This window comes from Mesitornis unicolor, unplaced genomic scaffold (assembly GCF_000695765.1).
Source record: "Mesitornis unicolor isolate BGI_N332 unplaced genomic scaffold, ASM69576v1 scaffold17154, whole genome shotgun sequence".
In the NCBI taxonomy this organism is placed as follows: Eukaryota; Metazoa; Chordata; class Aves; order Mesitornithiformes; family Mesitornithidae; genus Mesitornis; species Mesitornis unicolor.
In genome coordinates this window covers 1-17,205 of record NW_010182211.1, presented here as the reverse complement: position 1 = coordinate 17,205, position 17,205 = coordinate 1, and the positions used below count along the sequence as shown (strand labels likewise).

At 40.3% G+C, this 17,205-nt stretch overlaps 1 protein-coding gene across 1 annotated transcript; it reads right to left on the bottom strand.

The window, feature by feature from the left end:
• Nucleotides 1-453: 453 nt before the first annotated feature.
• On the bottom strand, nucleotides 454-15,063 carry EPHX4 (epoxide hydrolase 4; the record flags this gene model as incomplete). Its single annotated transcript, XM_010183697.1, has 6 exons — nucleotides 454-1,388; nucleotides 5,913-6,061; nucleotides 6,983-7,086; nucleotides 9,150-9,278; nucleotides 11,272-11,429; nucleotides 14,978-15,063. Coding segments are annotated over 6 exons (861 nt in total), but the record flags the coding sequence as incomplete, so codon positions are not given.
• Between the last annotated feature and the right edge of the window lie 2,142 nt (nucleotides 15,064-17,205).

Here is a 17,205-nt window from a genome sequence, read left to right as displayed (position 1 = left end):
CCCACCTGGCTCCAGTGCCTCCCCTGATGGGTCCTCGTTCATCCTTGCTTGTTCCCAGGGCACCGCGCTTGCTCTGCAGATAGAAAGGGAGCCTTTGGACACCCTATAGGCAGGTGACTCACCTCTTCTGGGGACTTAGGTTTTGTGCTGCTTTGTTCTTTGTAGTTAGCATCCAGCTTTCTTCCCCTGCCGCCACATCCAAGTTAATTCTACCCTCTGTTTCCATAATCACTGTGTCTCTTCCTCCTATAAACACAGGAATTTGGCAGCAGTTCTCGGAGACAAGAACAGCAGTTGCTAACAAAGGAAGTATAATGCCAACAACGAGGCATTATTTCCAAGAAACAATCGCAGCACGAGGAAAGCTGCGCGGTGGACAGACACTTCAGCTATTCAACCCCAGTTCTTAGCTCCAGTAAGAAATCTCTCCATAGGAAGCCAGATAAAGGGAGTAGTGTAAGTTGCGTTTTATTAGACAGAGGTGGATTTGATACATGTTATATCTTAATTTTTCATTCTTCTTGTTCAGACATGTTGAGTGTTACAGGTTTCCCATTTTTTTAGTCAAGAAAGAAAAACACATTGCACAAAGCAGCTGCATTCAACAATACAACAAGATACAGATCATTATTCACTTGAAGACTAGAAATGTGCCCGGAAATTTTTCAGTCATTCAGTATGCTAAAATATAGATAATAAAAAGAGTCAGTTACTGTTTAATGGTAAAAGACATTAAAAAAATTCAGGCAAATCTAGAATGAAAACTCACAACTTCCTTCAGTATGGCACCACTCTGTTGTTTCATTATAAATTTGTAAAAGGCACCACACATTAAAACTGTAAAGCAAGGGAGAAAACAAAACCAAGCAACTTTCCATGATTTTCTTTCTGTACAAATACATATATATCTTAAGGCAGGTGTTTTTATGTGCAAAATACAAGTATACAAGTAAAACCAATGTTGGTATCATATATTCTCATACTCACCACTTCTTTTAGCAGTAACATCGGTGTCCAAATGTACAGTACATTGAAAACACTTTTCTCTAACAGAGCTCAAAATAGAAGGCAGGCTGGAAATATGGCCCTGGTCACAATTAGTTTTGAAATCTAAAGAGCTGTTATGTAGACCCCTAAAAACATGTACAAACGGTCATTCTCTTTTTCTTGTCGTCTCTTCCTTTAGAAAGGTCCATATCAACTTGTTGACTATGTCAGGTTGATCCTGCTGGAGCCAGTGACTGGCTTCAGACAAAATAGTTAATCGGAAATGATTTTTTACATAAATCCGTGTAATTTCTGCCATCTCAACTTCCATAAATGCATCTCTTTCTCCCCATAACAGCAGGGTGGGCATGATGACTTCATGGTGCTGCAGAGGTAGGCAGCTTGAAAAATAAAACACATTTATAGTTAAGACTCATTTGAACAAAAAATCACCTAGACAGATTTCAGCCAACTTCGCTTCTGGAATCAAGAGTGAATCCCATTGCAGATACCTTCTACAATACCAGAAAAACACTCCTGTGGCTTGAAATCCTTTAATTGTTTTTAAGGGTGGTCTGATTCTTAGAAGGTACTCTCACTGTAACATGTCTGTAATCAGCAGTCCATTGCAACACAGGTCTTATTTTTGGAACATGAACCATGTTTCAGCACGGTGCCCAGCTCAGGAGCCCCACGATAAAAAGGGAACGTGAAACAATGCGGCCACATTTTGTAGGTCAGCGGCTTTCCCGTGGCTGATGAATGCTGTGGCAAAGTTCTGAACCTGCATTTATTTACTGCAAGGAGGTGTTAATGAAAGATGATGCTTTGAATCACATTTAGACTGCAGTTCAAGGCATCCAGCTACCCGAGGAGCCGAACTGCCTTGCCAAAAGAATGGCAATGGCAGACTGCCAGTTTTGGACACTGTGGAAGGTACCAGCCAGGGTGTTTCAGACCTACTCAAAATTAAGTATCGTGTAGCACAGCTAAAACTAAAAATATCTGTAGAAAAAGATATTCTAATGAACGCTGATGTCTGAAATGCCGAACCGAATTTAGTTACATTTATTCATCTATGAAATTCATGCTAACAGTCAAAGTGCACCAGATTTCCCTTTACGAAGGGCTACAGTTATGTTTTTGAAGGCTGTGGACTTACACACCTACATCTGTTTGCAGTGAAAGAAAACTGTTCCTTAAAAATTTGCCTTTCATGGAGTCATAATCCCTTTAAAACTGCAACATCACAACCCAGAGCTTTGGCAGACTAGAAGGCATTTAAAGATAAATACATGATAAGACATTTGAAGAATCCTTTGAAGAAAAGCCCTTTGAAAATAAAATGTTAATAAAAATTATACCACCGCAATGACCTATTTAAACTTGCAGGAAAAACTTATTTTTTTAAATACAATTATTTTAAATGGAGTATTTTAGAAATATTTTCTCACATTCAAGGTAGACATTAAGAAAGACACAAGTAGCTAGAAATGAAAGACCATTTCAACATAAACCACATTAACCCACCAGAGTTTGTTCCAGTGGATGTATTTCAGAGATGCAGGAAAATGTATCTAATTTATGCCTGAATTGCTCAATCTTAGCCATGTATTGTAAGACTGGCGGTGGTAATTCAAAACAGATTCCATCTGATCACCCAGAATCACAGAATCACAGAATCGCTCGGTTGGAAAAGCCCTCTGAGATCATCATGTCCAACCGTTCCTGTCTACCCCCTAAACCATATCCCTAAGTACCTCGTCTACCCGCTCTTTAAACACATCCAGGGATGGTGACTCCACCACCTCCCTGGGCAGCCTGGTCCAGCTTCTGACGACCCTCTCAGTAAAGAACTTCCTCCTTATCTCTAACCTGAACCTCCCTTGGCACAGCTTGGTGCCGTTTCCCCTTGTTCTATCCCCCATCACCTGGGAGAAGAGCCCAGCACCCACCTCTCCACAACCTCCCTTGAGGCAGTTGTAGGTGGTGATGAGGTCTCCCCTCAGCCTTCTCTTCTCCAGGCTAAACAAGCCCAGTTCCCTCAGCCGCTCCTCATCAGGCTTGTTCTCCAGAGCCCTCCCCATCCTTGTGGCTCTTCTCTGAACACGCTCCAGAATCTCAACATCCTTTGATCAGATACAACCTTTATTATATTAATGCTCAAACATCATTATTTTAAACCAGTAATGGATACAAAAGATTTCTGAACAAACTTTTATGACAAACTGAAGTGCTGGGTTGAAATTCAGCAGTTAGTTAATAGACTACGCTCTGTAAAGATGGAAAGACGAAGAAGGTGGCATCCATTAGCTTCATATAAGACAAAGAAATGGAGACTTTGAAGACATTTTTCCTCTCTACTTATTCATAATGTCAAGAAATGCTAATTAAAGGTCACTTTAAATAACAATTTCATTTCATTTTGACTGTTGAATTAGGAAAATTCTTAAAATGGCTTTTGTAGCAGTGGATTTAAAAAATCTCATTTTTCAAACCACCTGACCTCACCCACTGAACCGTATCTTATTCTTAGTACCAGTTTTAAAAAGGGATAATCTGACGATCTGGTTCAGTGCATTCCAACAAATCTCTGTAATTTCAAGTCCAGTATCCCGGATCTCCTCACATTTCACATGTGCATTTTTCCACTACTGTAGTGTCCACTATTTTTCGTTTGTGTCTAAGTGACTTGCAAAACTTGTAGCCTCCCTTGGGAAGACTCTGCTTGGCTTTTTATGGACACTGCATAGATAAACAACCTGTCATTTTTTGTTGTCTATGAGCTGTCCTGTATTTCTTTCCAGTCGTGAACAGGGGATGTTTTATCATGCCTGAAGTTTCTAGAAATCACCTTTAACAAGGATTAACATGCAGATTTCACATTTAGAAAGGGAATTTCCACTGGTGAAGTTTAAGTCTCTGAAAAAAAGACTCAGATCTTCATATGGCACTGTTACACAGTTTCCTGTAAACAAATACTGAAGTACTTCTTCACTGCTGTAAGAGAAGTAATCCCATTTTCTAAAAAATCTGTAATTCCTTACCTATCTCTCTTAACCAAGCATGATACAAAAAGCTTTATGATTCTTATTCCAAAATGTTTGTATCTAAAGTATGGTGAAGGGAACGACTGCTGTGCTATTTATACAAGGATGTGTTGGGGATGGATGGCAGTAGGTGATTTCAATTCTCTCTTTGGAAATAACTTTCCAGAAAAGTTGAGCTCTGAAGAACGAAATGCCACGTGGATGTAATGAGATGGAAACCTTTAAGGTTTAAGTGCCAGCCCACTGGGAGTTATGGTGAATGCAAGTCATTAGCTTCTAAGTGCTGCTCAATGGCTTATATGAGAGGAAGGGAAAATTTCAATCCAGTTTTAATATTTAATGATTCTCATCCCGTAACACGCGACCATCAGAACTGAATGAGCTGAAGACCCATCTTTTCCTTCAGTCCAAAGCCTGCTGCATTGTGGCTGATACCACCTAAAATAATACTCTGAATTCAGTACAGGTGTACTGTCATTAGAAAAATAAAGCAAACAACGCACAAACCTACACACACACAGAGGAATTAACAGCTGTGAAGATACTTTCTGATTAATAACTGATACTAGGCTTGTTTTTTTGAGCCTGAAACAATAGTTTTAACATACACAACTCTGACATGTGCCTCAGCAATTCAGCTATGAGCTATCACAGATATTTCACTGCTGCTGTCAGAGAAGCATCTGGTTAATGTGCACGCTCACTGACGCGAGATGCTGTGGCAAATGTAATGAACAATGTGCCTCTCCAGCTCCTCATGAGCCCTGTGCAGCCACGCAGCTCCCCATTGCCCCTGGACATCCCACTGATGCGTCATCTTGCATAGCTTTAAATAAGTATATTGTTAACAGCACAGCTACATCATTTATTCCCTATTAGTGGCTTGGTGTTATCCTCTTTAGAAGAAAATATACTCTCTCTCTACTTCCTTGTTCCAGTTTTGTCCCTCAGCCTGTGCACGACAGCACTTAGCTCAGATCTTCACTTTTCTCTCAGTATTTCCTTGCTGACTGCTCTCCTGGCAGTGACAGCATGGAAGGCACACAAAGAGCAGTAAAGGTGGCACTAAATTGGGACCAGGGAACATGAAAAGTTAATCCACTTCAAAAATCTGTCTGAGTTTAGGGAAGGAAAAGAATTGTCATCTTTAAAGAATATTGGGAAGCTGGTCTTAGAGAAGCATGCAGGAGGCTTAGCACAGCTGAAGACTAGAGGCAGTAAAGGAAAAAAAGAGTTCAACCCCACTCTTCTTGGTATAGTCCCTCAAGTTAGGGCTACAAGTCACAAGCAGAGAACATGAAGAGTTAAAAACCTTCTGGCCCTGTTAAGTTTTTGGTAGATAAAAATGGGTGTCAGTCTCTAAGATGAAGCCAAGACCTTCCAGGAAAGTTAAAGCCATTAGAAAACTGCTGGAGAATATAAAATAAATATTAAGCTTTCAAAAATATTTCCTATCTGTCAGTTTTAGTCCATGCATGCTCTCTGCTATACGTGCTTGCTGCTGTCAGTGAGTTTGACGAGACCAATGCAGAAACAACGCCCACCACGTTAGGGTTAGTTTTAGGCTTAGTTACAAAAAAACCCTACCTCACCTCTTTGAACAGAAGGGCCCAAACACAATAAAATTAAGGTCCAAGATGGTTTTCTAAAGTTACAAGTAAGGGCAACTTACCTGGATGCCATATTACCTAGTGGTGTGGATACCTCATACGATTCACTTTGCATCAGCCGCTTGACACTGAAAGCATTTGTTACCTGTGAGACCTTCCAAACACATTTGTGTGGTGTTCTACTTCAGCGGCAGAAGACGCAGCTCCACGTTTGGCCTCCAGGGGTCTCTGGAATATTTCACCTTGTGTCAGACGTTATACTGACCTGAAAATACTTCTGTAATGGTTAATGGGTCCAGTTAATGCTCCAGGTTGTGAAAAGACATAGAGATAAGCTTCGATATCTTCTGCTGTTAACCTGCAGCCTTTCCTTCCAATTCCAGTGGCCTGGCTGGTAAATAAACTTTTCAAAACCTACAAAAGGAAGCATAAAAAGCCACTACATAAAAGAGCTAGAAAATACCAATTGTCTCCTTCAATAGGACACATCTTTCAGAAACTTATTTATACATTGTTTAGAGTATAATGAGTGGTTTAAATGCTTTTTTGGAGAGCTGTGTGTAAAGCACATGGTAAACTTCTTTCTGGTATGACTTAATTCAGAATAATCAAGTACAGGCAGTGCCAGTAGTGCCAAGTTACTCGGTTCTGCACCCTGACCTGCCCCCTGTGACGGGCAAGCATGGGCACATACTTTTCTTTGGGATGGACCCGAGCAGCTGACAGGGTGGGAGGGAGAATGACTCAGGACCTCCCCAGCTTGCTGTGCCCTGTGTCAGTGCAGCACCGGGAGCTCTGCACTGGGCTGTACGCACGTTGGAGGATGCAGCTGCTCTTCCCCTTCCTATATGCTTGTACTTATTTATTAAGGTTATACAAGGTGTTGGTTCCTCAGGCAGAACAAATCACCTGGCTCAATTTGGTACCCAGATTCCCAGGCTGCCTGCCCTGTAGCAGAATCTGAGGGAGAAGAGGATGTTCCCACTGCACACAGGAGCTTCAGATACATCAGCAGGAGCTCCCCAGGCACCAAATGTGTCCCGCTGGCATGGGAACAAGCACAACCAGCTGTCTAGGGGGAGTAATGCACTGTAGTGCTGCAGGTTAAAAGCATGTGCCTGAACATCTCCCAGAAATGTAAAAGCAGAAGTAAATATCAGAGCCTTTACGTACTTATATCCTACTTCTTATGAATACATAAAGCTTAAGAAGAAAAATCAGAAAGCTCTGTATTTTTTCCAGTAATTATAACTACACCAGAAGGGATCAACGTAGGTGGCAATTCTTCCATCACTCACAGTTAAATACAGAAACAAGAGCCCTCATTTTGCTCACCTTGAAATCATTTACTGTAAACATGAACTCAGGAAACCATGGCATTTGGAAAAAGAAGTAGTAACCAGATTTAATCAATTGTGATGGATGTCGTAGAATGTATTCTGAAACAAAAATGCCCATGAATTAAAAATAAAAAACTGATGACTCAAACAAAATTACTGTTAATATTACTATTTTTTAAACTTAAAGGAATGTTTTCAAAACATTAGGTTAGAGCATGCTATGTGACAAAAGATGATTATTGTTTCAGGAGTAAAGTACATGACGTGGCCATTAAAACATACTTCTTCTATATGTGTTAACAGAAACAGTCAGCAAACCAGAAGCCTGCCAAAGAGGAGGCGAGGGCAGTGACACTGGAGAGTTTAATCGCATGATAGGTTTTCACTTAGAGATCTGTTTGTGTAGCTAGTCCAGAGCAATTTTTTCAGCTGTGGAAATAGAGGCATAAATACAAGTCTAAGTATTTCTCTCATCAAAGATGTGATTCACAGAAATCTGCAGGGGATAATCCACTTGCATTGTAAAGTCAGCAGCCATCCTGTTCCCGAAAGTACAGAATTTTTCTAACAGTTGTCTTCTTGGCAATTTCAAGAACCGTATCAAGATTACATGGTGTCACTTTTTAAAGACACTGGAGCATATATAACTACAGAAAGTTATACAGCCAAATTTGCAGTACGTCTTTTTTTATAAATTGTAATTGTGTGTCTCCAATGAGCTGCAAGAGCCAACGCTTACACTCAAATACATTGCTTCCTCAAAGCAAGCGCAGGATGTGTGCAGCTACTGGGAAGTCTAGAACTTATCCTTTACAGATCTGAATTCAGGAGGGCAAAACTGCACTCCCAACACAGACATCTCTCTCTGAAATATTAATTCTGACAGTGAGTAAAAATGGGGTTTAAAAAAAAGTAAATTGAAGTGTCAGCTATCTTCTAAGCTTTCCTATCTTTCTTAAATTGCATCACCCATTGTATTTTTTCCTTGATGGTCCATCATCAGCACTGCTCACTTTACTTTTCTGCACAATTTATAAACTGTGTGTTTTCATTTAATCCACAGTAGAACAAATTTGATTCAGGGAGACTTTATCAAGCCACAGAACAGCTTTTGTACTTCAAAAAATATGCAAACAAATACTAAGAAATACTATAGTTAAAATGTGTGTGTTTTCTATGCAGCCTGGATCTTGCTCCCTGTGAAAATACTGCAGAAAGCTCCTGCCCGCTCAGGTGGTGGTGAGAAGACCCTTCCCTGGGTAAGTGAGGCTTAACCACCTGGAAAAATGTTCTTTAATGTTCTTAGAAAGGTGCCCAAGAACACTGTGAGAACACCACGTGTGCGTGGTTCTGATTCCACGCTGGTGTGAGGTCAGATTTACATTCAACGGAAATGGAAATTAAAGCTGCAGTTAATATTCTTAACTACTTGTAAGGAAATTCTGGGGCACTTTTCAAATGGAAATAGCGTAAGGTCAGCGATTGAAGATATTTCAATTAGTGAGATACAACTTTCATTTTAATTACTGAATGTCGATCTAATCCCTATGAAATGTTTTGTAATTCTGGGTAGCAGACAAGCTCAAAGCCTGTCACACAATACATTTTGCTAGTGCACCTAAATCCTTGTGTCAGCTCTCTACTAGCACATTCCTGAGCCTCTGGTAAGTAGCCTGGAGAGGCTATCTTGTTCCAGCAAATATTGTACCAGATCATAAATTGTTGCTTGTCACCTGAATGTCTGATTCACATTTATGCAAAAGCTGTTTTATGCAGATTTAATAATGCAGTGAGGCCTTAACTTAGGCGTAATGCAATATACATCCCTGTTCAGGGAATTTTAGCCTGCCAAAGTGGTATAAAACAGATTGATGTATATGAAAATTATGTTTGCTGACCTTCAAGGATTAAGAAAAACATCAGTAAATTAGGTTGCAAGCACTGCCACTTCCTACAAGAAATTATTTCCAGAAGTCAAATACTTGATGCCTTACTACTTCATCAAATACAGTCCAGACTGTGAGAGGCACTGAGTACTGGCAGCTTATCTATTGAACATCTAACAGGGCAAGTAGTGGGTTCTTCTTTAGCAACCTCAAAGCAAAACCAATCTTGATGAAAATGAGATACTCTGGATTAACAGAGACTACTGTAAAACTCACCTGTAAACACAGAAGGATGAGGGAAATTAACCACAATCAGCTTAGTCACCATTTCAGGGTAGCAGATAGCCACTAACCAAGCGATCATTCCTCCCCAGTCATGGCCGATCAACACGCACTTGTTGTATCCTACCACGTAAACACAGATTTGGGCTTTTATTTCAGTGCAATTTGTATCCATACAAAATATCACATACAATAAAATCATTATTGGGCAGAAGAGGTCCAGCACATTTAGCAATGGAACTATTTAATACTGCACTGCTTCCATTACTAACGGCCAGTGCACTATTGCAGTTAAAAAGATAACAAATAATTAAAATTATTTAATTGAACTTCAATTACACTTTAAATATACTACCTCGATGTCAAACTAAAGTCACTTGGTATCCAAATGGCCACTCTGTTCACATCTGGTTGTACAATTCAACGTGCAGTCACTGCGATGCATACACATTTGTCATGTTTAGGGAGTCTGGAGTTTGAAACTGCAGACAGAAAGGCTGAACAATCTCTTGAGCCTCTCCTGAACAAACCTAATGCTTATTGATTTTCTCTAAATACAGGAGGTTATCTAAGCACTGAACATAATCATTATGCAAAAAGTGGGCGTTATAATTAATAGCCATATATATATATACACACACACACACACATACACATAAATACCCACATTTATATATTTAGTAGACCTGTAGCTTTTCTCCATATGCTGTTTTGATGGCAATTTTTACATTTCTCTGCACTCACATACTATTTCTTCCATGGACACAAATGGTAATTTAACAGCAATAAAAGGGGGGAGAAAAATCATGACTGTGTTTTTGCAAGCCCAACCATTCCTCATTTAACCACTGCTGGAATACACACTATAGCATCAGATACCATCACCCTCCTCACAGAGGATTGTAATGCTGAGCACATGCACAAAGGAACATGCAGAAGGGCCAAACTGCATCTTCCAACCCCTCTTGAGTAGAAATCTTTCTGAGCACTTTTGATATAATCAAGCTCTCCAAAAGAATTTAACTTGGTGCTAGAATAGAGATAACAAGTCTCAGAAATACTGTTTCCCAAAAAATTTTTAATCTCTATGAAATTGCATTATGCTGAAAGCACTTCTCAAGCATAGCCATGGCATTACCATGGAGATTAGCACAACCAGCAAAGGTTGGGAAATGTAAACAGTGTGGGGACTGCCTGCCCAATCCTTTGACAATATTCTAACATCTCAAGCAAAGCAAATCCTAAATTTCAGCCTTAGAACTAGAATCACTGCTTTAATATTTCTCCATGGGAAATGCAGCAAGTTGTTTCGCTATCTGTAGAGGATCTAGGAGACTAAAGAGAATGTCAGTCTGATTCCTCGTCTTCCTATTGGTATGGAAGGGAAATACACTCCACTAGGTGTTACAATTTACCACCACAACAGCTGCGCTCCAGACTGAACTGGAGGGGCAAATTTTGCAGACTCGCTTCAGCTCTAGACCGTGACACCACGTATTTACCACGGGGAGCAATGTGTCTCCTTGTTCTCCCTTCTGTTCTCACTGCTGTATACGACAGAGTGATTCAGCTCCTGAGAACTGGCTACTGTGCAGGAGTAGTGTTTTGGGATTTTGGTTTTAGAATACAGCAGATGTACTGTCATCATCTTTATAAAGCCCACAATATTTACTGTGTCTTGTTTGTATAAGAAAAATGTCACCTGACTTAAATTCTTTGGTCTGCAAGAGCTGTCAGACTCTAATTCAGAACATTATCCAGTAAGTGCAATGGTTAGGAGTAAGGGAAGACCTTTTCAGGGAAGACAACCATAGGTTTGTACTGCTGGATTTCACAGCACATAAGGAAGATTTTCTTTTTTAAACTCATGATGGAAAATCATGTTTTATCTTCATACTGACATAGACATCATAATTAGAAAACAAACCTTTTTCATTCATAATAGTCCATAAAACATGAGTATACTGAGATTTATATCTATACATATCTGTAATGCATATATATTAAAGAGAATACAGTTAAAAAAAACAAAAATCAAGGCTAGATCTTTATGAGGTTTTTTTCCCAGAAAATCAAGTCATCTATGAGCTGAGTAGTTTGTGTTCTACTAACGCACCTAGAGATTCCAAAATATCCTTTATATCTGTTATCAGGAAATCTAACTTGTAATTTTCTTTGTGAGAAGGAGCATCTGTTTCTCCATAACCTCTCAAATCCAGGGCCACCACTCGATATTCACTTTTAAATTCCCGCAACTGATGGCGCCAAGAATACCTAACAAAGGGGGAAAAAAAAGTTGGAGTTACAAGGTCAAGCAGCATGATATCGAAATGCACTCAATGCTTTTCCTCCCAAACAGCTGAGGGTAAATTAGCACGGCTTTGTTTGCAATGAGATCCTTTTTTCTTTCTGTGGTAGCTGATGGTCCCTTGTGGCTATTGTAGCTCTGTGCTCCCTTCTTGAATTCCCCAGTAAGGAAGTGTGTGTGTGGCTGCCAGAAAGGGGGCACGGCCAGGGCCTGGGTGTTTCCACAGCTCCTGGAGCCTGCTATGGTCCCTTTGCTGCAAAGGAAGCTGGCATAAACAAGAGCACACGGAGGGCTGTCCTGTTTTATTCTTGGAGCTGTAGTATTATCAAAACGTAAGGTCTGAAAAGCTTTCTCTTCTCCCTGGCTTGCTCACACACACATTTTGACGGAGCAGGAAAACATGCCTCAAGGCTTTGGGGTTTTGGTCTTGGCTTTTCAGAAAAGGAATGTCAGATAATTCATACACTAAACAAACCAAAGAAAAGAAATACAATGAATAACAGATTAATTTGGTGATGTTTCTATGATTTATATTATCTGCTACCAGAATTGCTCCACAACAATCTCTCAATGTGTTGGTACTACACAAAGTATTTAATTGCTTGCGTTTCTACGGAAAAGAATGATAACATTACACACATTAAAAGACACAAAAAATTAAGAACTCAGGCAAAGGCCTGTGCTAGTCCTCATTCTGTAACAGTATGGAGTGACTACACACGTGTTATGAGGCAAAAATAACACAAAAACGGTGGGTCTCATCCTGCAAGAACTACCTGTCCTCCCACTGTTACTGAAACCACATAAATCTCAGAATAACCAGTACCATGACAGACATGGCCTTATAATATACTGTAATAGAAAGACACATGAAAAACACGGTCTTTCTAGGCATATACAATAATGGCTGCATCCCTCTGTGCTAGGATCTACCTTCTACTTCTGCTCCTTTCAACAATCTCAGATAAATGATATGTAACATTTGGATCATCAGCGATCCTAAGACTGGTGCACGGAATCCTACCCTAATTCAAAGAGTGTCTCTATCAGAGCATTGACTCTTCCACTTCAGCTTTGCCTCCGGCCTATTAGGGATTTTGAACATAAGTAATCTTACAGTAACAGTCATTAATTATAGAAATCTGTATTCATGTAAACAGAACCGTCAGAAGCTTTTCATTTCGGTGCTATGTAATGCAAATCCAGGATGTAGCTGAGAACTCCAGGAATGCAATTTTTAGAGGCATTACACAATGACTCGGAAGCTGAATTTGCCATGGTAACTGTTGTCGTTACCCTATATACTTCAGTGAGAAGAAACAACGAGGCCCATAAATAAATAAATAAACTGTTTTTGTTTTCAGAAAACGTCTACTTGCTATCCTCATCTTCTGTCTTCACAACGGTCCATCAATCACCAAACGTCTGACCTACCAAATGGGTATGTTTTATATGCAAAGAAATGCTTTAACCATGTATGAAATGTAACTACCAGACAACTGCTTTGCAAGCAGAATTTAGAAATGGTGAACGCTTTCATTTCCATAAGGTCGACTGTTTTCTGACTTTCTGATGGCATTACTTCTGAAAGGCAGCTTGGACAAAATTGAGCAGCTCACACACAAGTCTTACAGGTACCAGCTGTCTCAACACGGTATGCCCAATTGCAACTATTTTATTATTGTCTTTCCACAACATTAGTATTAATTTTTGAAGTTCTGATGTATCTAAAACAATTGCTCTGGTGTATTATATTCTGAAGTGATCTTTCATCATCAGACAGTCTCAAGCACTCACTAAGGTCAGTATTGCCTGGTTATGGTTGTCCTACTTATAACCTTGAGACATTGGAAGGCAGAGCATTTGTTACAGTCAAGAACTGTAACGGTTGTGAATCATATCTGGTTTGGGTTGTGGGGTTGGGTTTTTTTTGCTAGCCAAAGGATACTAATTTGATGCTGCTTTAAATATCTCTGAAATGATGAATATTTTATCTTGTGCTCTCAGGATAGTCTCTATTCTTGCATAAGAAAATCTTCACTGCTTGAATTAACAAACGCACATCAGCATTGTTAGTGTGACTATTTTATAGACTGTTGGCATGTAGCCTTCTTTTTAAAAACAGTCATATTAAACTATGCTACTGGTGGTCTCAGTGACCTATAGAACAGTTTCTTATTAATTCCTTTTGAATGGTCAGATAATGCAATACATTAACTGCCACTTAAAGCATGACTCACCTTTCTAAACTAAGAATGGCTTTCTGAAAATAATATACCAGATCTCAGTAGAATATGCATAGAAAATGCTAAATTTTCCATCACTATTCCCACTGTAGGGGAAATCAGCTGTAGTCTCAGCTGCCTCACCATGTTAGAATATTCATTATGCAAGGTATGCATAATTTTTGCATAGAATATGCAACCTTCCCATCTGTCTTTTTAATCAAAGCTGACACTTTCAGTCCTTTTAGATAGCAATTTATTACTGCTGTCTAATAAATCTACTAATCTACTAATCTATCTAATAATCTACGAATCTATCTAATAAATCTCCTACTGCTATCTAACAGTCTACTTCTTTGAAAATTTCTCTTCAAAGAAAGATGACTGTCTAGCATCACCCTCAAGGCCATTGGTATCCATAGGAAATTGCTACGGGAAGAGAAGTGACCTCTGATTTACCTGGGTCAATTTATCATGGCATGACCCGAGTCCAGCTTGAAAGATCACACTTCCAGCAGTGGAGCCCAGCTCCATAGCTGAGTTTAGAAAGGAAAAGGATCGTTTAACTCACTAAATTACTGCCATCACCACTTCCCCTCTTCCCTGATTGTTTTTTCGGTGCAAGTCCTGTAAGCCACGCTTCACTCCTTAAACCTGGCAAGGACAGCCCGAGCAATTTGGTTAAATCATTCAACACATGACTGCTTTTCATTGTTAGAAACAAACATTTAGGATGGGGTTTGATTCATCACTCATCTTGTGATGAACTAATAATAGAACCTTTTCCCCGAGTAGCATTCTGGAATTAGGCTGCACAACAGCCTATAGAGCACACAGTGCTTCTCCCCCTCCTCCAGTTAGCAAGTAATGCATACTATTTTAAATAAATGCAGCAATCCACATTGCACTTAACACAGAACGGATTCTTAACACCCTCTGCTAGAATTCCCAAGTTTAACCCCATAGTACAAATGTTATCCAAACATCAAATTAATTAAAAATGGGCAGTTCCTCCTGAAAGGTTGAAGAAAAGTGTAGGTACTTGGGGAACAATGGACTGGCAATGCAGAAAAGATGGTTGGTTTGTGTCAGCCTGCAGGAATTTTTTCTGGGTGCTGCACTTAAAACAATGTTTCAATAGTTTGTTCCCTATTAACATTTCATGCTATTGGTTAGTGCTCCTAAATAGATAAACCAGATAACATTGGGGATACTTAAGCTGAGATGGTCCCTCCCCAGTATCTTAAGGTGCCTCTTTCACAGATGAAAAAGCACATAGGGAGTTTTACCAGAATTCTGGAAAGCCATGCAGCAGCAGCATGAGTGGTTTACCCCTTTCTCCAGCAGCCACATAGTGGAATCTTAACCCAGAATCCTAAAACAAGAGAAAAAGAAGTTAGTTTGTCGTCAGCCATGAGCACGCCAACCTTTCTGAAAGGGCACCACTGCCCGGCACGGTGACTGGGAAGCACAGAGCCCTGTCGCAGCTTGCACCTTGACACCAGCCACGTGCTGCACGGAAAGACTTCAAGACACAGCACACTCCACACGCACTTCCAATCATTCCGTCAGTTTGTTCAGATTATGCAGCTCTTTAAAACCATCACGTTGCACTTTGGCACAAGAAAGAACTGCAGGGATTCCTAAGAACCAAAAGGAATCAAAATCAAGTGACTAAAGTAAACGCTTTGCTCATTTTTACTGTTCAAAGTTGCAGACTCGCTTCAGAAAAGAAAGCCTTAACGTTATCATCTTCTTTCTGCCCTGTCTGCAGTCACTATTTCTGATGCACCTTTGAAGAAAATGGGTCTCACGAGAATTACCAGCAGGCAAGTTACTTATTGTTAGCAATGCATAGGCTGAAATGCCACTGGAATGAATGAATGTACACCAGCTCACACTAACTCAAGGTCAAATACAGCAGAATTTAAATACGCTGAAAAATTGACCTAGAGGGTTTTCTGAATCCTGGCACAGAAGCAGATACAGAAATCGAGAAAGAGCTCACAAAATACAACACGCCGTTTAGAAGTCATGTGAAGGAAACTGCAGGAAGAAAGGTTGTACAGCTCCTGAACAAATGTCAGAGCCTGAACTGCTTCTGCTCTTTTGGAGAGGGAAGAAAAACCCCGTGTCTCTGCTGTACATCAAGAGCTTATATCATGCCAAGGATCACAAATGGACAGAAAAAGCTTTACTCCCCAGAGATGGTTCAAATTCTCTCAGCTACCTTGGCATTGCTAAGGCACTAACCAGCTACAAAACCATTCACTTACGCCATGATTCTTGAAACGGCTCTGAAAAGGGAACATCTGGGGGTTTTATGCTCCCTGTGGATGCAACAGACTTTTTGCCCAGTTCTGCCCAAAATTACACTGATATTTCTCCTCTGCCAATGAAGTGAAAGTGTCTAGAGGTAGAAGTATCCAGCAATTTCTAACTACTGAATGTTCTCTTCCTAGTAAATCTGAGGGCTGTTACATCATCACCATTCTCCATAGCACTCTGCCTTCGATCCTTTCATATTTAAAAAAGTAGAAGTTTCTCAGTCTCCTTCCACAGTTTGTCTTTTCAATTTAGTGAGCAGTAGGTGAGCCCTCCTCCATCCTGATTCTTTCACTTAGTGCCTTCTAAGGATTTACCTTCCCTGTCTTTATTTTAAAAATCTATTGATTACTTTTAAGGACATCCCCTTTACTCCTGTAAATTAAATCACCACTTGTACAGCAGCAATTTAAATATCACATGCCCCAAACTAAGCCTGTCCTCTGCTTTTTCAGTTGCGCCTTTCCGTCCCCTTTTCTCTACTCCCCTCCGACCCCAAACAGACAGAGGATGTTGCCCCTTTTTTCTTTGCGTTCTTCAAATCTGTGCAGGTCTGTAGGATGCACACATCTGGAAAGTAACATCGTAGCCTGTGTTACCCAACAGCAAGAGGGTTTCACGTCTCCTGAAATGGGTGACAGACTGTCATATTGACAGCAACTCCATTTGCCCCCAAATGCTCTTTTATTGCTGTCACACCCCGCACTTCCCCAGCAACCCATTCATTTACTCTTGGGTGCTACAGTCAAAAAGAATGTGGCGCATGAGTAAAAAAGCACGCATGCAATAGGAAACCTCCCCAGGCAACTCATGAGACACTGGGAGGCTCAATAATTTGCATGAGTGCTGCTTGGCACAAAACCATCGGCACAGATCCCTCAGAACCAAGCTGTTTATGCTCATTTTATTAAAAATAATGACAACATTTGCAAGGTATCCTTTACTCACCTGTAACTACAAAAGAAACCAAGCCAATACAACTTCATCTAGAGCATTTGGTGGAGGAGCAAAACCACAGGCAGAGATCTGAGACAAGCACAAAAATCGACTGGTGGCTCTAACTGTACAGCCATAGGGATAGGACTCATCTTTTTACTCTCCGTTTTCCCTGCGACGAAAGGTGCTCTCAGCCGCAACCAGGCAAACCGTAAATAGCGAGGAGGGCATGGGGAGGCGGCGGGGACCGACGGAG